The sequence below is a fragment of the Nannobrachium achirus genome (assembly GCF_963921795.1).
Source record: "Nannobrachium achirus genome assembly, chromosome: 6".
Classification (NCBI taxonomy): domain Eukaryota; kingdom Metazoa; phylum Chordata; class Actinopteri; order Myctophiformes; family Myctophidae; genus Nannobrachium; species Nannobrachium achirus.
The window spans coordinates 9,887,293-9,913,994 of NC_137815.1; the positions used below are offsets into that span (position 1 = coordinate 9,887,293).

General features: G+C 42.5%; 1 protein-coding gene across 1 annotated transcript in view; it reads right to left on the minus strand.

Annotated features, from left to right (window-relative positions):
- slc2a9l2 (solute carrier family 2 member 9, like 2) overlaps nucleotides 1-26,702 on the minus strand; it is a 359,618-nt gene that overhangs the window by 179,885 nt on the left and 153,031 nt on the right. Inside the window, exons 8-9 of the mRNA XM_080728471.1 lie at nucleotides 19,133-19,320; nucleotides 7,979-8,089 (exon numbers count right to left, since the gene is read on the minus strand). Of these exons, the coding sequence (XP_080584597.1) occupies nucleotides 7,979-8,089; nucleotides 19,133-19,320 (299 nt within the window). The remainder of the gene's footprint in view (nucleotides 1-7,978; nucleotides 8,090-19,132; nucleotides 19,321-26,702) is intronic.

The window sequence follows — 26,702 nt, forward strand, 5'->3', positions numbered from 1 at the left end:
AGCGCGCCCTCGCGCTTCACACTTCACGCCGCAGACCGCCGCACACGACGTGGACCTGTCCCTCACGCGAAGATACCGCGCTCCTCATCCTGCCGACAACGCCAGATTGTAGTGAGACGCAGAAGCGGGGATTGAACCCAGTCGCACAACCAGTCGTGCTAATTAGCAGGGCTGTTGTCGCTGGTTCATGGCTGGTACTAACTGTGGGGGCTACACATGCCATACCTGAAGGCAGCATTCAAAATAATTGTCTTGTCCAAACTCTCCTGAACTTGAATGCAGCATGTTGAAAGACTTGCCCTCTCTGTGTAGAAATCCATGCTGTACGCCACATTGGCTTTTTTTATGCTTAGTTTAGTGTGGTATCAAGTACTGGAAATAGCCGACCTCGGTCTGCTATTTTCAATATTTTCACCAAAAGGCCCTTTTGGAACATTCTAACATTCTCTGCACGTCCCTGGGAGTGAGAGACTGGCACAGTGGTATACAGGGACGTGCTGGGCCCCTGATTCAGCCCGGGAAAAAGAATTGGAGAGGCCCTCATTGCACGCTATAGAGAGAGATCTCTCTCCATAGTGCTGCTATGCCAGTGGGCCAATTACATGAGTTATATTTCGTCGTTGTCGGGTGGAAACCTTGTATGTCCAAAACCGTTTGTTTTGTTTTTGATTTAAAAAATGTATTAAACGAGTGAAAACAGCCGATGTACAAGCACACAACGCCTCGCGCTGCGAGGCGTTGTGTGCTTGTAGATCGGCTGTTTTCACTACTTTTGTGTGACGGCCTTGTACGATGAAGCAGGGCTTTGCTTTGTGGAAAAATGTACACATTTGAAACTTGGAGATACGAGATTTCTGCCCGACAGTGACGATTTACTTTGTTGGCCGCCTAGCCCCCAAAATGGAACGAAGGCCGACATTTTATTTTTATTTTTTTCCTAATGGCCGGCCTGGACCGGCCGGGAATGAACCAGCCGTTCGGGAGTTGTCCCGCTTTTCCCAATGGCCAGCACGTCCCTGGTGGTATACCTTCAATAATCCACCATGGCGTTTCAACTCTGCATAAAAGTATGAGTATGAGTTCCCTGTGTTTACTTGTTTGCGGGGTGTTCGCTCACATGACACATCATCATACAGTCATTCCCCAGAGACATATCACACAGGCACACAGAGACACAGTACAAACAGGCCGCAGGGAGGACAATTCTGTTGGCGTGATTAATCCAAATGGCTTTGTTTTGTTCTGTTGCACTTCACAGGCAGCATATGAAGAAGTACAACATATTGTAGTTATACTCCACTACAATAATATTTGACAGCTTTAGTCGCTATTATTTAGCACATTTAGGTTATTAACATACATTACTACTACCACTACTACTTCGGCCCTATCCACGAGTTTCCAACGCTCCATAGTGCATTGCGCAGACGTCTGTACCGAGCTTCCGGCGCCGATTTACAAGCTCACAACGGGTTGCATCTGCGACGCGACGTGAGCTTGTATGTCTGCTGTTAAACCCGGAAGTTTGGTCCCGATGGTCTCCAGTAAACTCCCGCGGAAACTTGTGGATATATATTTCTGCCATTTGATCTACAAGCTCAAGCTCACAAATTGTGAGCTTGTAGGATCTGCTATTCTCACAAGATTTGTATAGATTTTGAACTTGTGGAATGGGACATTCTGCACAATGAGTACTTTTACTTAAAGAGCGCGCACATATTTTCTTCACACGATAAACGATTCCGTCCAACAAGGCTTCCGTCCGACAGCGCTCTCGGCGACACGCGCAGCCGTCAGTTGCTCGCCACGACCACTAATATGGACTTTTCAATCTATCTATAAATGCGACAAATCTCTGTCTGCGTGTCTGCGTGTCTGTATGTAATCCGCGTATCTCGAGAACCGTTCGTCCCACCGGCTTCAGATTCGGCACGCGCGTTCCACGCCGCGGCGCGGAGTGCAGTGCCGGGCTTCGACCCGACCCGACGCGCGGTTTTCCCGAACCGGCGCAAAACGTTCGGAATCTCCTTATGCGGAGCTGATTGTTGACATCAGGCTGTTCCGGAGGAAATCGGTGCAATCGCTGACTCATTGTGACATCACTTCATAAAAGGCTCTGACATCACGTACGCCACATGAGTCAACAAAAGATCTCTGTGAGTGTGTATGTATGTATGTAATCCGCGTATCTCGAGAACCGTTCGTCCCACCGGCACGCGCGTTCTCCATATATGGGAATAAAATGAATGCCCGTATGCGGAGCTGATGTATGACATCAGAGTTTTCCGCAACCGGTACTGTGTGTGCAGAGATCTTCATATATGGGCATAAGTGGACAAAGACAAACAGTTGGTCAAAACGGGTCCTATGACAACAGGTATATTGGGGTTTGCATTAAAGGGTGGGGCATTCATGGGGTTTGCATTAAAGGGTGGGGCATTCATTCCCTATTTCAAATTCGGACGCGCGTTCCCCACCGCAGCAGGTAGTGCAGTGCTCGGCCTCGACCCGACCCGATACACGATTTTCTGGAACCAGCACGAAAGTTTCGGATTCTGATGTCTGACATCAGGATTTTCCGGCACTGTGTCTGCATAGATCTCCATATATGGGCATAAAATGGATGCAGACAGACAGATACAGATATCTCCATACATGGGCATAAATGGACACAGGCAAACAGATGGTCAAAGATCTCCATATATGGGCATAAAGTGGACACAGACAGACAGATACAGATATCTCAGCTTCTCAGGCGTTGTGTGCTTGTAGATCTGCTGTTTTCACTAGTTTAGTACATTTTATAGATGATAAATACAAAAGGAACAGTTTTGGACATACAAGGTTTCCACCCGACAACGACGATATATGCTATAAATATAAGGTGCTGGGAGTGAAAATTATAATGTAGGGGTGCCTCGGATTAAAATAATATTTATGGGGTGCCCTGAGACAAAAACGTTTGGGAAACCCTGATTTAACCCCCGGCCCCAGGGAGTGGGAGTCTGTTTTCACTAGTTTAAATCATTTTTAAAATGTAAATTTCAAAACGAACGGTTTTGGACATACAAGATTTTCACCCGACAACGATGAAAACTGTCGCTGGAGTAGTGGGAACATTGCCCCCTGCAATGTTGTGGCCCTCGGCTTGGTACCCTAGACATAATTTGGCCCTTGGGGAAAACTAATTGGGGAACCCTGCTATAGCACCTTTAAGCACCCTGCTAAAGGGCACGCTCAAACAGTAGCCGTTTAAGGCAGTGTGTTGAGGACGTCAGGTTCACTTTCCCCCAGCCCCAGATTGTGCCAGCTGCTCTGGGATTTGCAACACGGCCCCTGCAAGGGGTGTCGCACCAAATGCTGGGCCCTGGGTACAAGGATTCACTGTAGGGGAGGGGGTTGAACCCATTTAGACTGGGAACGCATTATTTTGTGCTTTAGCTATTGAAAAATAGCAGATATACAAGCTCACAGCGCGGCACAGAGTGCTGCAGAGTGCTGCACACTTGTAGATCTGCTATTTTTGAAAGATCGTGAAAGTGTGTGCCTATGTTTCTATGTCAGCCGTGCTCAAACCTTTTCATGTGAAGGACCCCCAAAATGATAGGTATTTGGCCACGGACCCCCATCTCAAAATATTTAGTTCCAGGGCCCCCCAACAGAAGCAAAATTTGGGTTGCAAATGTTCGCTTCAAAAATACATACATTCAAAGATTTACACACATTTTCACGACTTTTCAAAAATAGCAGCTCACAGTGAGCTTGTATATCTGCTATTTTGCAATAGCTAAAATAATTAAGGAACCTCCACCCAGGGCCCTAGTAACTCAGTCCCACTTTCCCCCCCTTGTGACGCCCCTGCACACAGGGCCTAGTGCCTAGTGCCGTGCCTCTCTCTGGTACAGCGTGGGCGAGGATAACTCACTGGCCGCACCATTCAAGTGCTCAACAATAATCTGGATCAGTTTGAACATGATTTGTGTCCAACGGGGCAGCCTCTCGACTCACTGCCGTCGGCTGAAAGGGGCTTATTGTGTGAGTACTGGAACCTGACTATACCACTCTGCAGGAATATAATAGGACTCATATTGCTGTTGCACACTTTAGCCCCTTTTCCACTGACATGGCCCAACAACACACCACTCCACACCAGCGACACCGCCCATTTGTGCCAGGTTTTCCACTACAAGCACCTGGGTAGAGTGGTGTGAAAGTGGTATTAAATGTGGTACCACTACAGAGTAGGTCTGAGCTAGGAAAAACACAGCCAAACACTTCATAATGACTGATCACTCACTGACTTTTCATTTAGACCTGACTTTTCATTTAGACCACCAGGATATAGTTGTAATACATGATAATAGATTCTATTGTGTTATATAATCACTGTTATAATCTATTATAGTGTATTATAGTTATCATAGTAATACATTAATACTTTATAGTCTGTTATAATCACAGTTATAATCCATTATAGTGCATTATAATTAGGATAGTTGTAATACAAATGTATATTGTGTTATAATCACAGTTAAAAGGGTCAATGTGTTCCTTACCAATAGGGATACTTTTGTGTAATGGAAAATGTAGATTATATATATTTATATGTAGTGGTATGGAGTGGTGCAGTGTCGTGTAGTGTGGTGCTAAAGTTGCAGTCGAAAAGGGGCTTTTAAATGTGAGTTGTTTTGTTAACCTTATGTTTTAACCCATTCAGAACGGGTACACATTATTGTGTATCATTATTTTATGCTTTAAATATTGAAAAATAGCAGATATACAAGCTCACAGCGCGGCACCGAGTGCTGCGCTGCGAGCTTGTAGATCTGCTATTTTTGAAAAATCTTGAAAATTAGAATTTTGACCCGATTCTATGAGTGTCTTTTGAATCGTTCTAAGATTTTTTGAAAAACCTATGTTTCTGTGTCAGCAATCTGGCTCTGCCATATTTTTATAAGCAAGTACTCCAGTACTTTAACTCAAGTACAAACTTGACTAAGCAACTTAGTACAGTATTTTCTGGACTATAAGGCGCACCTGACTATAAGGCGCACTGTCAATGAATGGTCTATTTTCAAACTATTTTCATATATAAGGCGCACCTGACTATAAGGCGCACATAATAGACGCTACTGTTGCGTTATGCATCCAACAGATGGAGCTGTGCTAAAGGGAATGTCAATGTCAATGAATGATCCATATATAAGGCGCACTGGACAATAAGGCGCACTGTAGTTTTTGAGAAAATTAAAGGCTTTTAAGTGCGCCTTATAGTCCGGAAAATACGGTACTTTGTCCACCACCACTGCTGCGCAGTACTCTTCATCTAGCTATGCTAAATCGCTGACGACAGTCCTTATCCTTAAAACTGTCCTTTTTTTTCCCTGTGAAGCGATCTTTTGCAGCTGCAGTTATAGTACAATGGCAGGTTCAACATCTGACATTTTATCGGACACACAAAAATCTATTCCGAGCCCACGTGACATAACGGCTGAGCCGGCATTTTCACCCCAGAGCTCTGTTAGTCTGAAAAAAGGTTGCGAGTGCAGCAGCCAACTTATCAGACAGTTACAGGCTAAGCATGCATGGTGACACTCATTATTTGTTATGGAGTTGGGAAGGGTATATGAGAAGGTGTCTTGGAGAGACTTAACTGAGAGAGAGATGAAGCAGAGATGCCCTCTATATCGTCGTTGTCGGGTGGAAACCTTGTATGTCCAAAACCGTTTGTTTTGCATTCATCATTTTTAAAATGATTTAAACTAGTGAAAACAGCTGATCTGCAAGCACACAACGCCTCGCGGTGCGAGGCGTTGTGTGCTTGCAGATCGGCTGTTTTCACTACTTTTGTGCGACGGCCTTGTATGATGAAGCAGTGCTTTACTTTGCGAAAAAATTAACACATTTGAAACTTGGAGATACGAGGTTTCTGCCCGACAGTGACGATATACTACATCAAATTGAGTTGCAGATTACACTTTTACATTTCATAGATAGTTTCATAGACTTGTGACAGCATGATATCATGTTGTATTCATTTATGTGTATATTTTCAGACATTCAACCTCTTAAAGGAGTAGTTCCCCAAAATGACTTTTATTCTATTGATTACTCATGCCATGGAGACTTAAGTTCAATGATTTTTTTCTTTGTATTTGTCACATTCATAAGACAAAAAAATGGATTATACCCCCATTGATTCCGGATGGGGAATCAATGGGTGTAAATTCATTGTTATCAAATTATTGTCTTAGGAATGCGACAAAAACATATTATTGAACTCAAGTCTCCATGGCATGAGTAATCAATAGAAAAAAAGTAGTTTGGGGGGTGAACTACTCCTTTAAACTGTCAAAACGTGACATGTCACTCGTTACTTGGTCTGTTCTGGTTTTCCTCTATACATGAACAAACCTCTAGGAATGCTTAGGGTTCAAGTGGTTAATGTTAAAACGATATCCTATCGCACAAAGTTTTACTCAAAGTGGGGGTTCTCAAACTCTTCCGTCCCAATCTGCATATAAAAAAGTTTGAGAACTACTGATTTTGAAGGCATGTGTGCAGAATCTGTCTCAGTGTCTTAATGGGTCTGTGAAGAAACTAAAACGACCGACCTGTGCAGGGCCTTAATGGTGTCTGTGTCCATACAGTAAATTGAAAACCACTACCCCCTTTCCCATTTGAGCGTGATTTGAAAGATATCAAGCTTGGCCTTCAATAGATATTGCACCAGTGACTCAATTCCACAGCAGTATAGAGTACCATTTAGAAATAATTACTCCGATAACTTCCTGATGACTTTCCCCGTGTCAAAAGGGCTGTATGAGATGGTCAGCTATACGGCTCTGATGGGGGCTACCGCTGAGATCAATTACTGAAACATCGACCTGCCTGCAGTTACCCAGCAGCACTGTAAGGTGAAATTAAACTAACCTGAATGAAACTCAAAGTTAAAAAAAAAAGAAGTTAAATCACTGAACATTTAATTCGGAAGACCCAAAGACCTGCTAATGCATTGCCGGTATATCTCCCACCCAGCGTCTAAAAGTCAAGATGCTGAAGATATATAGATGCACGGTTAATACCCAGCGAGTTCATTTAAGAGCACTACTGTGAAAAGAAATGAAGTGATTACGTTGGGCTTTCATCTTGCCTGGAGTGTTTAAGGGCTTTTCAGATGATGTCTGAGTTTTTTTCACTTGGAATCCGTGGGGTCACGCAGCGCTCCTCGTGTGAATAGGCATTTCAGATCTTGTCGTGGGCGGGCGGGCGGGCGGGCGGGCGTGTGCGTGTGCGTGTGCGTGAGCCGACACGAATGTCACAGTGTCTTTTTTTTATATACAGATCCGTCTAAGAACATTTGAATATTGTGTAAAAAAGCATTGCAGAGCCCAAATCATAACTGACTTCGGAAACTTCCCAATGGACTTCAAGCAACTTCAGAAGGTTGAGATTTCTCTATTATAAATCCTTGTTTTGAGTGGTCTTGTGTAATTTATTTTTATTTTTTTTTTTTTTACAAAAAAGGGTTTGGAAAAATTCACTGAATGTGCAATGTATCTAGAATATATGAAGGTTTCAAGAAATATATGAATTTTTACACAATATTTTAACGTGTTTAGATGAAGAAGAATCATCATCACAACACAAGTCTATGATCAAAAGTCACTCCTACAGCATACCCTGCTTTAACATCAAATCTAACATAAATTGGACCTTATTTTCACAAAACGCATATCATGGTGATTGAAATAAGGCTTTAAACTAGCGACAGGAACCATAAAGTATGTATGACAATGTGTAAATCAAACAAAGAAAATCAAATGTAAATGTTCGAGGGAAATGAAAGGAATCCTGTGGAGAACATGTTGCTTCTGGTATCAGAACAGCGCAACTAGCGCGGCCAATCATAGGAACTTTCAGTTCGGTGTTTGCTTCGTTTTAAATGTGGACAAATGGCCCTCTGGGTAATACTCACTGAAACGATGGCAGCCAGTGTCTCGATGCCGCCTGTGCTCAGGGTGATGTAGGGAATGACTGCACTGGTAAAGCCTGCATCTCGTAGGATCCCATTGGTGTAATACCAGATCTGTGAAAAGAACACAACATAATGACTTAGAACAGTGGCCCTCAAAAGGGGGTCCGAGACCCCTAGGAGGTCCTCAGAGTTACTACAGGCCAAATCTTTATGTGATATAAACCTTTTGTCCTTTTTTATATTAACCACTTGAATCCTAGCGTCCATATCCTGAGAACTTTAGCCAACAATAGCAGATCTACAAGCTCACAACGCCTCGCAGCGCGAGGCGTTGTGAGCTTGTAGATCGCCTATTTTCCGGCAAAGACGTTTGGCGTAGAGGGGAAAAACAGCAGACTATATGTGCAGAGTGAAAGGTCAAGTTACGTATTGACAGTTCAAGTGGTTAAATATCTGAAAACACAAATTGACATGAATCCAAAATACACTGATGATTGTGCTGTCAAACAATGAAACTATATGGAATCTATGAAAAAAATTGTGGGGGTCCCTGCTTCATCTCTCTCTCAACTAAGGGGTCCTTGGCCTGAAAACGTTGAAGACCCATGTCTTAGAACAGTAGTTTTCAAACATTTCTTTGGCTCAGGTCACCCCTGTGAGTGACTTTATCGCCCACGGCACCCCTGCATTGAATGACATTGTTAGTTTTTGGAACCATACTTTATGTCACATGTGAATATTATGTGAATCTTTCCTCCTAAGATCCAGTACGTCCCAAGGAAAACTTGAGAATATCCGTTTGAATTAGGACAGACTGAAAACAACTTTTTTACTTGCCGTTTAACCACTTGAAGCCCAGCATCCCTATGAATCTGGGGGGAACATTCGCCAAATATAGCCGATCAACAAGCTCAAATCTGACACGTTGTGAGCTTGTAGATCTGTGATTTTTAGTGAAGAGAATTGGTGTACTGTAGATTGAAAAAGAACGCACCAAGAACAGCGCAACTCACGTCCTAACTTTCAGATTTAGTCCAAGCTGATTCCCTGCTTCATTTATGTTTAATAATGTCCATAATACTAGTGTAGAATCTAAGACTAAATGCTGACTGTGCACTAGGTAGAATACAGTAGATATTTGCCAGTTGTGTGAAGTTTGTGGGCCCGCCATTTCACTGTAAATCAACTGAACGATGTAAATGTGTTACAGTATAAAGCTTGCGCAACCCATTTCACTGTAAATGAACTTGACTGATCGCTGGTGTTGATATTGCAAACGGAACATGTCAAAACATTATGAATAATTAAACAGGGGATTATCTTGGATGACGTATGTGTGTAATGTATGCACACTAACGAGTCAACTTCAGATAACTGTGTGTGGTGGCATATCCCCTAGTAGTTGACCCAGTTCAAAAAGTTTGAAACTACGTTTTATACCCACACAAACAAGGCCTCTTTCAACAGCCCCACAGGGATTCAAACACCCCCCGTCCTAAATTGCAGTTGTCACTTCCTTCCTGAGTCTTGGGACGGTCTGCCTTCGACTCGCCTGAGGACAGAGGGGGGAAAAGCAGCATCTGCGTCGAGCAGTTATCTGCTTCAAATAGGTGTATGGGGCGCATAAACGCACAAGCGTAATCTGTATAGGGTTGATGGGTTTAATAAACCCAAGGGCCCCCCAACTGGTGACAGTATTATAAATTCATAGGCTATTATATCGCCGTTGTCGGGTGAAAACCTTGTATGTCCAAAACCGTTCATTTAGCATTTTTTCATTTTAAAAATGATTTAAACTAGTGAAAACAGCCGATCTGTGTGCTTGTAGATCTGCTGTTTTCAGTACTTTTGTGCGACGGCCTTGTCTGATGAAGCAGGGCTTTGCTTTGCGAAAGAACATACAAATTTGAAACTTGTATTTTGTCATTTCCAATATATTAGGGGTCTCTAATCTCCTAATCTATGGGCCCCCCTCACAGCAGTACAGGGCCCTTTTGATCTGAAAACCCATGCAGAATAAGATCTAATTTCGCCCCTGCATAAACGCAAGTTGTGCGTGGCATGGGAAAGATGCGCAAGACCATCAAACCGCGCCATTCCTATTGAAATGCATCGGCAGAATCCAACCTCTTTAAGTAGAATAAAAGTGCAGCGTTACCGACTGACTGTGCCCTTACAAGTAAAAGTTCAGAATTCAAATTGTATTTGAGTAAATGTACAAAGGTATTGGTATCAAAATGTACATGAATACCAAAAGTAGAAACTGTTCTTGAAAGTTCTCAAATGTATAACATGTATACAAATCTTTTGAAAATAGTCTAATCTACAGTAGATGGTCTGTTTTCATATGGCCGAAATGTATGTATGTTTTGTAGGGCCTAATAATAATCAAAATCTACAAAGTAACTAGTCATTTACGTATTCTACAACAGGGGTTTTCAAAGTGGGTGACGGGGCACCCTGGGGTGCCGTGACGGCAGTCCAGGGGTGCCGCAAGATAATTTGATAATATTTGGAATTTATTTGGACACTTGAAAAAATATTTAGTATCATTTTAAACTTGAAGTACAAAGTTATTTTCAGTCAATTCTAACCAAAATGTCTATTATCGCAACATTTTCCTCGCAACATAATCACTAAAATATCGCCACTGTCGGGCAGAAACGTCGTATCTCCAAGTTTCAAATGTGTACGTCTTTTGGTAAAGCAAAGCCCTGCTTCATCATACACAACTGTCGCACAAAACTAGCAAAAACAGCCGATCTATAAGCACACAACGCCTCGCTATGCGAGGCGTTGTGTGCTTGTAGATCTGCGGTTTTCACTAGTTTAGTACATTTTATAGATGATAAATACAAAAAGAACGGTTTTGGACATATAAGGTTTCCACCTGACAACAACGATATGTTATAAGTATAAGGTGCTGGGAGTGAAAATTATAATGTAGGGGTGCCTCGGATTAAAACAAATATTTATGGGGTGCCCTGAGACAAAAAAGTTTGGGAACCCCTGCTCTACAAGATGTCCAAAGATAGTCCATTTTATGAACATTTCTGTGTAAAGGGTCAATTAACAGTATAATGGATCTGCCCAAGCCTTTTGGTCTGGGACAGCTATCGGCAAAGATCTGTTCCAAAAAAACAAGCCCTAATTCTAACTAATACAGTTTGCATAATTCACTCAGCATCTCCCACGGGCCCTCATCAAAGCATCAAACTCACCCACATTAAACCCATTTAGTCCTAGAATTATTGAATGCTTTAACCAGTGAAAAATAGCAGATATACAAGCTCACAGCGCGGCCCCGAGTGCCGTGCTGCGAGCTTGTAGATCTGCTATTTTTGAAAAAGTCGTGAAAATGTGTGCAAATCTTTGAATATATGTATTTTTAAAGCGAACATTTTGTAACTCAAATTTTGCTTCTGGGGGGTCCCTGGAACTAGATATTTTTAAATGGGGGTCCGTGGCCAAATAAATATCATTCACATGAAAAGGTTTGAGAACCACTGACATAGTAGTCTCTCAAGAAAAGACTAACTAAGTGAAAAGGACCTTTTCTTTGACGATGGCTAAGCCAGATTGCTTTGAATGAGAGGAAAGAGGCCGCACACTCTTCAGCCACGATGCAAATAATTTATTTACCAACGTTTCGACTGTTGCCAGTCTTCATCAGGGTTTAAGCCAGATTGCTGACATAGAACATAGGGTTTTCAAAAAAACTTAGAAGGATTCAAAAGACACAAAATTCAAATTGTCACGATTTTTCAAAAATAGCAGATCTACAAGCTCGCGCTGTGAGCTTGTTTATCTGCTATTTTTCAATAGTTAAAGCATAAAATAATAATACACAATATGTGTACCCGTTCTAAATGGGTTAAATGCATTATAGATGCATATTATGCTTTCAGATTTCAGATGGACATGGCATCTCTGGAATTGGATTTCAACGTGAAAAAAAGGGAAAAGGTTGATTAGTTTTGTGGAGTGCTGACGTCTGAATTAAAATGACTTCGTTTCAATTTAAATCTGCCTTGTTTTCTGAAGTGAAGGGCGACAGAGAAATGGTAGGTGAATAAGGATTATGGGATCTCAGCTGTGAAATCTTTGACTGCTACACATGTTTAAAAATATAATGTGATTTAGAGCATGTTCTTTAGACCAGGGGTCTTCAACAGGGGGTCCGGGACCCCTAGGGGGTCCTCCAAATCTTTGTGTGATAGAAGCTTTTTTTTCCTTTTCTATATTAACCACTTGAACCTTAGCGTCCATATTCGGAGAACTTTAGCCTAAAATAGCTGATCTACAAGCTCGTAGACCGGCTATTCTCGGCAAAGAGGTTTCGTGTAGAGGGGAAAAAGAGCTGACTAAGTAGTAGTAAAGAATGATAGGTCTGTTTATTAAGTATCAAGCGGTTAAATATCTGGAAACACACATTTAGATGAACCTAAAATACACTGATGATTGTGCTGTCAAACGATGAAACTAAACTATGGTATCTATGGGTTGTGGGGGTCCCTGCTTCATCTCTCTCTCTCAACTAAGGGGTCCTTGGCCTGAAAACGTTGAAGACCCCTGCTTTAGACAGATTCATTGTTTACCTGTTATCCTATAGCAGTGGTGGAATAAGTAAAAGTATCAGTACTGCAATTGTAGAAATATTACAGTTACAAGTAAAAAAAAAAAAGTATGGTATTCAAAATGTACTTAAAGTAGGCCTATATAGCAAAAGTAGAAAGTACTCATTATGCAGAATGTCCCATTTCACAAGTTTTCAAATGCATAACATACATCCCACCGAGCAATAGTCGTCTATTAGACGTTGGTCTAAAATTGGTCTAATAGAGGTATAGATTTGAAGGTTTTTTAGACGTTTAAGCTTAGACTAGACGTTCATTAGACGTTATTTCAACGGCTATACATAGACATGGTCTATTTATATACATCTATTAGAAGTCTAAAATATAGACTGTCTATACATATATATATATATATATATATATATATATACGCCTATTAGACTTCTAATCAACGTCTAGTCCAGTGGTTCTCAATCTTTTTTGGCTGCACTACCCCCTTACACTGATTTCCGAAGCCAAGTACCCCGGCCCTTCCCCTGACTACAGCAACATTTACAACAAAAGTCCGGCTCCAATACCATTACATTCAAAATAAAATAGCATAATGGCAAATAAACATTGCTTTCAATTCAATAACAGTTAGTACTAGTGAAGATATTAATGTAATTTGCTTTAGAAATGTACAGATGAGCAGGTTCATACATCTCTGTCAATGTTTTATCATTAACCATAACAGTAAAATACATATTCCCATTTCTAGTTTTCTTCACGTACCCCCTGCAGTACCCCTGCGTACCCCTAGGGGTACACGTACCCCCATTTGAGAAACACTGGTCTAGTCTAAGCTTAGACGTCTTAAAAAACGTTCAAATTTAGACATATATTAGACCAGCCTTTAGACGTACAATAGACGTCTAATAGACCGAAAAATGTTTAGGGGGATATTTTGAAAATAACAAGTCCTACAAGGTCCCAATGTGTTGCATTGTAATGCAACACAATGCAGCTATTTTTAAATGGCCAAAATGTATATTGGGCTGAAGTGGTTATTGCATGTTTTGTAATAATAATCCAAATCTACAAAGTAAGTACTGTAACTAAAGTTGTAACATATATTGTAATGGAGTAGAAAGCACAATATTTGCCTCTGAGATAGTAGTGACTAAAACTAAATCAAAATTTGCTGTCAAAATGAACACTCTCCCCTCGTGCTGTTATTAGCTGGGAGGGAAACTGATTTTTTATCAATTTTTATCAGCATTCAATTTAGTCCTTTAACATTCATTTTGAGACTAAACCTCTTTCACAGAAAATAGCAGATCTACAAGCTCACAATGAGTCACGTTTCCAGCCAAGATACTTAATGTACAGTGGAAACAGAAAAGGCAACTATAGAGCCCTGAGGGACTCCGCTCAACCAACTGTGGAGTTTCGATGGTGAAACACACCGCTCCACAGGAGCAGTAGTGGTAACACGTAGGCTATGAGTCATCTCCATTATGTAAAGAAAACAGAAAGAAAAAATAAGGCGGATAAGGATGATATCGATTTCAGCTATGAAATCACCAGCTGCTTCAGTAATGACCTAATGACTTATGAGTCATGGGCTCCGTTTTGATTGATGTACCGGCTCTTATGCCTTAACTTGAACCCATTTAGGCCTGCACACATTATGACGCAATATTTTATGCTTTAACTATTGAAAAATAGCAGATATACAAGCTCACAGCGCGGCACCGAGTGCCGCGCTGCGAGCTTGTAGATCTGCTATTTTTGGAAAAATCGTGAAAATTAGAATTTTGACCCGATTCTATAAGTGTCCTTTGAATCCTTCTAAGGTTTTTGGAAAAAACGCATGTTTCTATGTCAGCAATCTGGCCAGCCATCGTCAAAGAAAAGGTCCTTTTCACTTAACTGGAGCTCAGTTAGTCTGTTCTTGAGAGACTACTATGTCAGTGGTGCTCAAACCTTTTCATGTGAAGGACCCCCAAAATGATATGTATTTGGCCACGGACCCCCATCTCAAAATATCTAGTTCCAGGGACCAACCAGAAGCAAAATTTGAGTTACAAACGTTCGCTTTGAAAATACATATATTCAAAGATTTGCACACGTTTTCACGACCTTTTCAAAAATAGCAGATCTACAAGCTCGCAGCGCGGCACTCGGTGCCGCGCTGTGAGCTTGTAGGCCTATATCTGCTATTTTTCACTGGTTAAAGCATTCAATACTTCTAGGCCACAGTCTCTGACCAAGAACCTTTCGTGGGAAAGGTCCGGTTCAACTCCAAAATGACGTCACTCGCATCTTCTGAAAAGCATTACCGCGAATTAGAGTTCGGAAACGTCGGAAAGTCGCAACTCTCCGTCAAAAAGTTCAGTGGTCGGAGACAGTATGGGCAGGCCTTTAAGTTAAGGCATAAGAGCTGGGTAATTAAAGGACAACTTTGGTATTTTACAACAAGGGTTCATATTTTAGATTAGTCATTAGAGAAGACAAAAGATGAGTGTTAAAATGTTTTAATTTACTTCTTTCTATCGTTTTAGTGATTTTAACGATTTTGATTTGCTAAAGTGGCTAAATTGTCTTTTTAGACACCATTTCCAAGATGCAACGCAATCTTTCATGGGCAGATGAATTGGGGCTGATAAGGAAACTGCCGGCTTACTGTGTCTAAAAATACATATTTAGCCACTTGTACGCATGCCCCCACCCGCTGAAATCAAAATACTGAAATCGCTAAAACAATAGAAAGCAGTAAATGAAAACGTTCATCTTTTCTTTTCTCAATATGAACCCTTGTTGTGAAAAAACAAAGTTGTCCTTTAAGACATAAAATAATAGCAATGAGTTGGTTTACGTCAGTGATGGTTCATAAAGAAATCCTCAATCATGCTCTTCTAAATCGCTCGATCTCTCTCTCTCTCGTGATTTGAAAATAGCTATGATCAGAGTATGCACTATGCAGGGAATACATGTTTCAGAGTTGAGTCTGAATAAGTACAACAACTGAGTTACTAGGGCCCAAGGTGGAGGGGCACTAATTATTTTATACTTAGCTATTGAAAAATAGCAGATCTACAAGCTCACAGCGAGTGCCACGCTGCGATCTTGTCGATCTGCTATTTTTGAAGTTGAAGTTTGAAGTTGTGAAAATGTGTGCAAATCTTTGAATTTATGTATTTTTTAAGCAAATGTTTTTAACTCAAATTTTGCTTCTGGGGGGTCCCTGGAACTAAATGGGGTGGTGAGAGGGGTGGTGGGAGATGGGGGTCCGTGGGCCAAATACATTTCATTTTGGGGGTCCTTCACATGAAAAGGTTTGAGCGCCACTGACATAGAACCATAGGTTTTTTTTTAAAAAACTCAGAAGGATTTGAAGATTTTTCAAAAATAGCAGATCTACGAGTGCCGCGCTGCGAGCTTGTATATCTGCTATTTTTCAATAGTTAAAGCACAAAATAATTGTGCGGGAACCCCGCAGTGAATCCTTGTATATCCAGGGCCCCGAATTTGGTGCGACACCTCTGAATATATAAACGGCTGGGATTAAAGACTTAATATCTTCCCCGTTTCTCTTTCTGTGAGATGGGAGTATAATGATCAGCCAATACGCAGCCATGCTCTAATCACGAAGCCACGATTGCTTTCAAGTCTCCACCCGTCTCAACCTTCAACAAAACCCTTTTCTATCCCCTCTTTTCAAAATGTAAAATCCGGCTACGCGCCACAGATGAAGGCTCTACATCCTAATGCGTTTACCGCCTCCGGATTTCCCCAGACCCATTCTGTCTCATTTCTGCACATTTGCTCAGCTCATCGTGACTCGGCAGAGCTAATTAATCCTGCAAGACCCGAATTAATTTCTACTGGCCAAAAAAGAAAAAAGAAAAAAAAAATCAGATGGTGTTGTAGGAGTCCTAAACACAGGAAAATGTCATTTTAAAAAATGAATAATGTAAGGTTTTATAGCCATGAATCATAAATCACAAATCATGCTCTAATTTGCATTTTGGGGATATATGCACGTGTTCTAGACATTCTAATGATCACGAAAAAAACATTTTTTTTTTAAGTGAGGAATAGCTTCAGTTAAAAAGTGAGATGTTGTTCGTCCAGACGCTGGAATTTCAACTTCTCTGGGAGGTGTGAATGTCAGTCTCTGTGGGGGGTATTTATATGCAAATATCGTGGCCAATGGCATTGAAATACTAAACAATAGGATTTAATGGTGATGTTAATGTGAAAAAAGAACAGGAAAACTAATTATAACAGTTTTTTTTTTAATTAAAAAAATGTTGCCAAAAAGCAACGCTGGGCCTTGCAGGGTTAAACACACTAGACAAAGAATAACTATTAGACCACTTCAAGGTCATTTGGTATTACTTAATTATGAATCCCATACGTTGGTCGTCCAGGCCCTCCTCTGGCACACAGAGTGAGCAAACTGAAAAAGAACGTGCCATAATTATAGAGTTATTTCATGCAGGACACGGTATAGTCTTGCACTTCTCAGCTGTAATCGGCCTAACTTCCTATTCCCCATTCTATTCTATATGAAAGTCACACTTTCATATACATACAATTTAGGCAGGAACATTCACGTCAAGAAGATTTAGCCATTTAGTGCATAAATGGAATACAATACAGGTCAAGCAGATTTAACCATTTACTGCAAAAATGGAATACAGTTAATCTTGGCGTTTGAAGGGCTCCGCGTTCGGAGATGCTCCCTGAATTGTATGCAGGCTTTTCTGAGAATGCTAAGCAAAATCAGGGAACGCATAACAATACCCCCCATAGGGATAGAATAGCAAAATAATAGCAATAACCATGACATGTAACATAGTCAAATCACAGTATTGAGTTTAACAACATTGACATGAACTTAGTCAAAATCACAGTATTGAGCTTAACAACATTGACATGAACTTAGTCAAAATCACAGTATTGAGCTTAACAACATTGACATGAACTTAGTCAAAATCACAGTATTGAGCTTAACAACATTGACATGAAACTTAGTCAAGATCACAGTACTTGAGCTTAACCACACTGACATGTAACTTAATCAGACAATCACCAAGTATTTGAACTTAGCCAGACTGATCGTGCAAATAGGTGGAGGCTGGGCGGAGGAGGAGGCAGCAAGCAGCAATGATTCTGAAGCTTCGTAAACCAAGCATTGGTAGAGAAGCAAGCCATATTTAAAGGAGCCTTCCCTACTGATTGAGCGCTTTGATTGGAGTATGGCAGTCATGTGACATAATGACCAGCAGATATGTTAATGAGGTATGAGAACAGAGCTGACTGACATCTGACTACAGCTGAGCAGCAACTTGACTCCCATGTCCTGCATAAACTAACGCTGACGCTTCATTAGCTCCTTTCGGAACCTCTCCCTCCGCTATGCAGCTCCGAGATGAGGTTCCTCACTGTCGTCAGCCACAATCGGTCCGTTGGGGGTAAGTTCCGCCGTTCGCGAACACTTCTTACCTTTTGTGAACATTCTATCCAAAAAGTAAAGGTCCTATGCCGGTCTCTCATCTGTTTACTTCTGAAGTGTCAACCCATTCTCACCCCCTCTGCTTCACCCGTCAGACGCGTCCCCAACTCGCTTTCTGCTTCACCCGTGCGACGCTTTGGGAACACCTACTGCGTCTACGGTCGGACGCGAACGGAGAGTCTTAGTACGCATGCGCCGACATGTGTTTACTGGAACATTTTACGATGACGGCCGTCACGGGGAATCGAACCCCGGTCCCTGGATTTGCGTAACTATGCTCTACGGATTGAGCTAACCAAACAACTGGGAAATTCCTTTTTTTTGTGGTTTTATCTTTGACAACGTGGATGATAACGTAGTCCCTTCTTTGAGCCGTATTTGGACGCGGAAGCAGTCCCCTGGTCAAAATGTACTATTCTGTCCATAACGGCACATAATTCGGTAACGCCGCCGCGCCGTCTCATGCGCCGTTCACACCGTTCGCCGCGGCGACTCGGTCGCTACCGCTCCCTCGGCGGCGGCTCTCGGCGTTCATCGGCGCCTGAGACGGCGCGGCTCCGTCGTTAATAGTGTGGCGTGAGCGGTAGCGATGGGTGGCTGGTAAACCAGTAAACCCTTCAAAGCGATATCGAATCCCGCTTCGGGAACTACTTTTTTTTTCTTTCTTCTTAGACCACCCAATGCGTCCAACCCGTGAAACAGTAGGCAATCCCAAAGCGTCTATCGTCCGACGCAGTACAGTACTTGACAACGTGTCGGTTGTATGACGCTTTAGGGGTGAGAATGTGTTGCAAGTGTGGAAGAAAATCAAAGCAGCGTGTTGAAATAAAGAGTTTATATCGCTCATTTTGTCAGCCGGTCTAATGATCTTTAGACATTCCGGAAGTTGCGGTCGCATAGGAAACATTACTACCTCCCCTGGTCATGTGGTATATGTACACCACCGGCTGACAAAACATTTTGCATTAGTATCATTGGTAACACCTGTGAAGGAAGTGAGAAGCGACCCAACTCCTCTCCAAAATGGCTGCTTTGCATAGAGCCTATTCTATTACAAAAGACTTGACTTACGGCGTTGAGGCCACACAGCTGGTAGCAGGCCATGGTGACGATGATGGTGATGACCTGCCAGCGGACGGCCGGGTTCCTCAGCAGCTGCGTCACGGAGGCGGCGTGCAGGTTGCTCTGAGCACGGCTCTCCGCGTGCACCTCCTCCAGCTCTGTGGACACGTCCTTCTTCCCCAGGAACCTCTGAAAGGCTGCGCATGGACACACACGCACGCACGCACGCACGCACGCACGCACGCACGCACGCACGCACGCACGCACGCACGCACGCACGCACGCACGCACGCACACACACACACACACACACACACACACACACACACACACACACACACACACACACACACACACACACACACGCATGGACACACACACACGCACACACACACAAAAAGAGACATAATTTAATGACTCATTGGCCGCCAAAGATGAATATACAAGTTATTTTTCTTTTATGCTAGATGGCACGGTTTGCTAACCTATATGTGTCCGAACACAGCTGAGGGCTAGTCATTGAATTTTTTTTCATTTTCATGTTTTCATTTCATTTGAAAGCTGGGAATCATAGCTACAAAATGATATATTGGTTGTGGAGATTGACCCAACAGTTTTGTAGATATGGCTTATAGAGTTATGCAGTGCAGAAATACTAGATCTGAGAAATTCAGCCTTTTAGATTAAATGTAACCTGCAAAATGTGAGGTTTCTCTTCACATTAATTAAAAAAAGTCTTATTTACATGCAGAGTTAAGCTCTGGCGTTTAAGTGAAATGTAGCCTGATATTTATAAAATGCTTTTGTGGCTTTATCACATTTTAGAAAAGAAAATAAAAAATAAGTAATTTCAGGGCTGGTCTAAAGCTGTGCTTTCCGAAATTACTGCCCCTCTGCTATGCTGGGTCACATACAGTATGAGTCACCTTTTGTTTTTGTCACTCTGTGGACCACGTGGAGATGCGTGGATCACGTGAACGCAAAATAAATCTGCTGATTCAGTCCTCTGGGGCTGTGTTAGAACATTGCTTACCATGCATGACTTTACTTTATTACCCGGCTTGTTTGAATGCTTGATTCTGATTGGTCAGTTGCTGAAATCAGACCACTCCGCTCTATAACAGACGTACAGACCGTTGCGACTCAGAGCACCTGCTGCAGTCAAGCTGCACTGCGTGAATCTTGTGCTGTATCCAACATGTCAGTCATGTAAACAAACACACAGCGACATTTAGAACTAAACGTTGCTCTCAAGAATGTTTTTTAAAAATATTTTAAGCGAGATACAGACGACATATTGTCAGAAAATGGATTCTATCTAATCAACACTTCCTTGTTTTCCAAGGCGACCGTGTTGCACTGGGGGGGGGGGGGGGGCACTTTTATTCTCCCCATCATGACAAAATGATATATTCCCAGGTTCCGCAGGTCAGCTGCACAGGTGCAATGCATTATTGTTAATTGTGGCACATTTACTAACATGCCAAGATTAGCTGCACTTGACAACCGTTCAAAATGGGGGGAAAAAATTAAATGTAGACCTACTTCTTAAAATAAATGTATCATGCCTGTTGCTAAGGTATGGCAACATGACTGGTGTCTTGCATGCGCGCGAAGGCCCGCGTGCAAGACACCAGTCATGTTGCCATACCTTAGCTTTTTCTGAACTGACGCCACTGCGGTCGGAGCAGAAATAGCGTTACGCCATCAGGCGACCAGAACCAACGACCAGAACCTCTGGTGCCGTGCATCTCCAACATGATTCCCGTGCGTGCGTGCGTGCGTGCGTGCGTGCGTGCGTGCGTGCGTGCGTGCGTGCGGGTGTGGGTGCGTGTGCGTGCGTGCGTGTGTGATAGATAGATAGATAGATAGATACCGTTATTATCCCAAGGGGGAAACTCAGTTGCCCAGTGGTAGCACAGCAGTAAGAAAAAGGTAGGAAGAAACAAGAACAGTACTGTAACAGTAAAGAGAAGGTGCATCAAAAAGAGGGGGGGGGGGGGGGGCGAATAATATATAAATATATATACAAGTGTCTTAGGGCACAACTATCAAAATAGTACAGTGTCCACAGAGATCCCAGAGTCCAAAGAGACCCTAGCAGTCAATGCTAGTTAGTGCAACAACAAGTATTTCACTGTCATTGTTAAACAAAGCAAAATACTCAGAAACTACTAACACAACCTAATAGTGCAGTGTGTGTGTGTGTGTGAGAGAGAGAGACAGAGAGAGAGAGAGAGAGAGAGAGAGAGAACGTGCGTGCGTGCGTGCGTGCGTGCGAGAGAGAGAGAGAGAGAGAGAGAGAGAGAGAGAGAGAGAGAGAGAGAGAGAGAGAGAGACACAAGATATGTGTGTGTACTGTACGTTCGTGCTTGCGTGCGTGCGTGGTGAAAGTGGTGCATTTGTTTCCCCCTCTGGTTAATGGCTAGTGGCTTTAGTTAAACAAACACAGCTGTGTCTCATTGTGCTGCTAAGCGTCTAGAAGCGTTCTATTATTATATTATCATTATTATTATGTGTCTGTGATGATAGCAGGGAGTAGACGACGTGCAGGCTTTTCACATCCAAGTTCTTTGATTGTGTGGTGGTTTACAGACACATCATGTAGCCTACATCAGTGGTTCTCAACCCTTTCAGGACGCGACCCCCCAAATAATCGTATTTTAACTGGGGACCCCCTACCTGATGAGTTGAGGCATTAGGGGTGTCCAGTGGCCTACTGGTCAAGGTGCATACGACATAAGCACCGCCACATAGGCATGGTTGCCGCGGCGTCGCCGGTTCGATTCCCGATCCGGAAGACCTTTGCCGCATGTCACTCCCCATCTCTCTCTCTCCCCATTTCCTGTCAGTCTACTCTACTGTATACTATCAATCAATAAAGGCAGAAAAGCCCCCCAAAAAAGAGTTGAGGCATTAATTACATTTTGTAAACACGGTTCTCTTGTGACGCAAGGCGTTGTGAGCATGTAGATCTGCTATTTTCAAAATTGCTGCCTCTAATGTTTGACAATTTGGCTAATGTTCAATTTGTCATTTAAAGTCCTTACATTGTCACTTTAGACATGTGCGTATGCACTCTATACACTTAAACTTTATGTTGGTTTGTTTACTGTTGAGTGAGAAAACAAATGTTAACACATTATGTTAATCATCTGGGGACCCCCCTGGGGGTCCCGACCCACATATTGAGAACCACTGGCCTACATGATGCTGTGTGTGTGTGTGTGTGTGTGTGTGTGTGTGTGTGTGTGTGTGTGTGTGTGTGTGTGTGTGTGTGTGTGTGTGTGTGTGTGTGTGTGTGTGTGGTTTTTTAACAACATCTTGGCCGCGCCCCGATAGTCAGCGAACTCTTTGGGAGGCTAGCGAGAGATTACATCCGTTCCACGCTGCCTCGCGTGGCAATTTGCATACTGTCAAAACAAATCCACCCCGAAAAGCAATTGCCATGGCTTTTCACACCGTGACTCTCTACAAATAGATGATGTTTTTGAATGATTGAACACTTATCAGTCAGAAATGTAAACGTGGTGCAGTCACTCTCAGGGACGTGCTGGGCCCCTGATTCAGCCCGGGAAAAAGAGTTGGAGAGGCCCTCGTTGCGCTATAGAGAGACATCTCTCCATAGCACTGCTGCTACTCAAAGATCTGCCATTTCAGATCATGACAAGTGACACGCCAGTGGGCCAACTACATGAGTTATATTTTGTCGTTGTCGGGTGGAAACCTTGTATGTCCAAAACCGTTTGTTTTGTATTTATCAACAGCCGATCTACAAGCACACAACACCTCGCGGTGCGAGGCGTTGTGTGCTTGTAGATCTGCGGTTTTCACTACTTTTGTGCAACAGCCTTGTATGATGAAGCAGGGCTTTGCTTTGTGAAAAGATTAACAAATTTGAAACTTGGAGATACAAGGTTTCTGCCCGACAGTGATGATTTACTTTGTTGGCCGCCCAGCCCCCAAAATAGGATTTTCTACCACTTTTTCGAGTCACGTGTTCAAATACTGGATTCTGATTGGCTAAATTCCGGAGGTTATGAGAGGACAACTGCCGCAAAGTTTTGTGTCCGAGATCAATGCGCCTCAGTGTACATCCGGGGACTTCAGGAGGTAGTCCCCCAACCAACAAATGAAGGTCGCAGCGGTCCTATGTTTACTAACGTGCGTACTATCGTCGCCGATTTATTTGGATCCAATGCAATCCGCCAACTTTAAAGCCCCTTTTCTCTGAACCTATGCCTTTCTGGAAGCGAACAGCCTCTATTTACGGCCGGAACGGTGCTTTTAACTGACGTTAGCTTAGCTGTAAGCTAGACGCATGGATTAGTATGGAGTTGGCGCCATCTGTTGGTGAGTAGAAGATGTTGTTGGTGGAACTATCTGCTGTCTCGCGGAAGTTTTATAGGCAATAATGATTGTAACTTAAGATCCTTGCAAGTTACAACTATGTGTTTTCTTTCATGTATACGGGAAAAAGTGGTAGAAAAGCTATTTACCACTCGGGGTCGGACATTATGCTCTCATAATGTCCTGAGTGAGTGTGTTATCGGACTCGGCTGCGCCTCGTCCGATAACACCCTCACTGCGGACATTATGAGAGCATAATGTCCTCTCACTCGGGGTAAATTGCTTACTTCTTTCCCTAATGGCCAGCCTGGACCGGCCGGGAATTAACCGGCCGTTCGGGAGTTGTCCCGCTTTTCCCAATGGCCAGCACGTCCCTGGTCACTCTCCCTGTTTGTGGGGATGTTGTGTGGGGATGTCTGAATTGTGCATCGATTAACTCAATACAACACAGTCATGCCCAGAGCGGCTGTGAAGAGAGAGTTAATGGACCATTTTGTTTCACAGCAATTTCAGGAGTGTGCAGCCTCTGCTCAGTTCCTGGAAGTTAGCAGTAAACACTAGCAGAACAGACAGATTGTGATGAACTTTTTAAAAGTTAAGACATTTAAAGATTCTAAATTATGAACACATCTGAATAATAACACAACAAGACATGTGCATTAGAGCGTTTTAATGGATTGTCCCCTGCTAAATTAGTATATTAGCGTGCTCGCGTGTATGCGCATGGGCACTAACCCAACCGACATATTGTGATGAACTTTTAAAAGATAAGACATTTAAAGATTCTAAATTATAAACACATCTGAATAATAATTCAAAATGTGTGTGCATTAAAGTGTTTTAATGGATTCACTAAATTAGTATTACTATTAGCATGCACGCACACAGATGCGCACGCACGCATGGACGCACACACACACACACACACACACACACACACACACACACACACACACACACACACACACGTGCATGTGCACGTGCACGTGCACACTCACACACACACACACACACACACACACACACACACACACACACACACACACACACACACGCACGCACACACGCACACACAACCTCCTGGCTATATATTTGATATATAAGTGTTATGACTCTTAATCTAGGCGTATAATAGCCGTAACATAAACGAAAAAGACAACTGAATTAAAAAAAAAAAAGTATGGCCAGTAAATCAGATCACAAGGGAGACCTGATACATACTATCATACATACATAAATCATACATACTTAAACAAGAGCGGGCCCACATTCGACACAATGGCAACAGTTTATTTGGTCCGCTAATTCATACAGTAAGCCAGGGTTCCTCAATTAGTTTTCCCCAAGGGCCGAATTATATCTAGGGTACCAAGCCGAGGGCCACAACATTGTGGGAGGCGACGGCTGCGTTCCCGCTATACTCCAGCGACAGATTTACAAGATATACTAGTGTTTTTGCTGCTCTTATTATTAATTTATTATAATTATCATTGGTTGTGGCACTAATAAATTAATATTTTATCCCTGGGATTCTTATATGTTGAGTGTCACACAAGGAGAAATACACTCCTTAAAGTTGAAACAAAATAAGTTAAAAAACAATTAACCAGTCTGCTTGAAAAGTAGGCCTAAGCATCTGTATAACAGCAGCCAGTTGACAGTGCAGAGACATAATTGCCTTTCTTTGCTGCATTAATGAGCGGCCGTCAACTACTTACTAGCATCAGCTGGACACAGACACAAACCTTCCCTCTGCAGTGCTCTAAAAGTGTCTGGAATCTGTCACATTTCTCTCCCTTGAAAATGATTGAAAATGATTAAGGATTAAAGCCCAACAAGGCTATGAAGGTCTGTGTTGGAAAAAAGTAGTAGGCCTACGCAATGTACTGGAGAGTTTCACAATGTGTTCAGCAGGGACGTGCTGGCCATTGGGAAAAGCGGGACAACTCCCGAACGGCCGGTTCATTCCCGGCCGGTCCAGGCCGGCCATTAGGAAAAAATTACAAATAAAATGTCGGCCTTCGTTCCATTTTGGGGGCTGGGCGGCCAACAAAGTAAATCGTCACTGTCGGGCAGAAATCTCATATCTCCAAGTTTCAAATGTGTACATTTTTTCGCAAAGCAAAGCCCTGCTTCATCATACAAGGCCATCGCACAAAAGTAGTGAAAAAAGCAGATCTACAAGCACACAACGCCTCGCGGTGCGAGGCGTTGTGTGCTTGTAGATCGGCTGTTTTCACTAGTTTAAATCATTTTTTAAATGATAAATACAAAACAAACGGTTTTGGACCTACAAGGTTTCCACCCGACAACGACGAAATATAACTCATGTAATTGGCCCACTGGCTTGTCACTTGTCATGATCTGAAATGACATATCTTGGAGTAGCAGCAGCGCTATAGAGAGAGATCTCTCTCTATAGCGTGCAATCAGGGCCTCTCCAACTCTTTTTCCCAGGCTGAATCAGGGGCCCAGCATGTCCCTGGTGTTCAGTGTAGTACTAGTGTGTCGACTCTTTGGGGAACAGGGTCAGCATGGACGTCGTTGATAAACCACCATAAGTCTGCTGCTATACAGTCAGTATCAGAGTGAATGTAAGAAACTATAAATAAAGAATGCATTGTTCTGAACATACTTAGAACTTTAGTTTCGCTGTCAGGTTATTAGTCATCATCACCAGCACAGAATGGTAGCCATAAGGAGCAGAGCAGGGAAACAACATAGGCTACAAGAATGCACAATATCATTAAAAACAAAGACAAAGAAAAGAAAAAACTAAGAAATATGAGTCATGAAAAGGTCACACTCAGTCATACAACACATTGCTCCAATTGCATTTGTGTAAGCAGCAGAGGAAGGCACAGGACTTTTTTGTTTTGTTTTCAAAGTAAGAAATATTACTACAATTAAAGAGCTCATACAGTACGTGTTATAATTATCCCTGGTGGGAATAGCATCTACTCTCAGCTTAGTCTTGCTCTTTTTAGTCTTGACAAACTTGCTCTGACTGGGGAGGTATTCTGGGAGATAAAGTTATCATTATAATGATCATTACAATGGCAGGAACAACATAAGAATGATGGTGTTGTAATTAAACTTAATTTAGATTATGTTACAACTGACTATCAATAATAGAAATACATGGCACTTCATGTCAACAGGTTGTCACCCCTGCAGTGCATAAGAGCTCCAAAGTCCTGACGTCACTGCCACTAGAGGGCGCTATCAC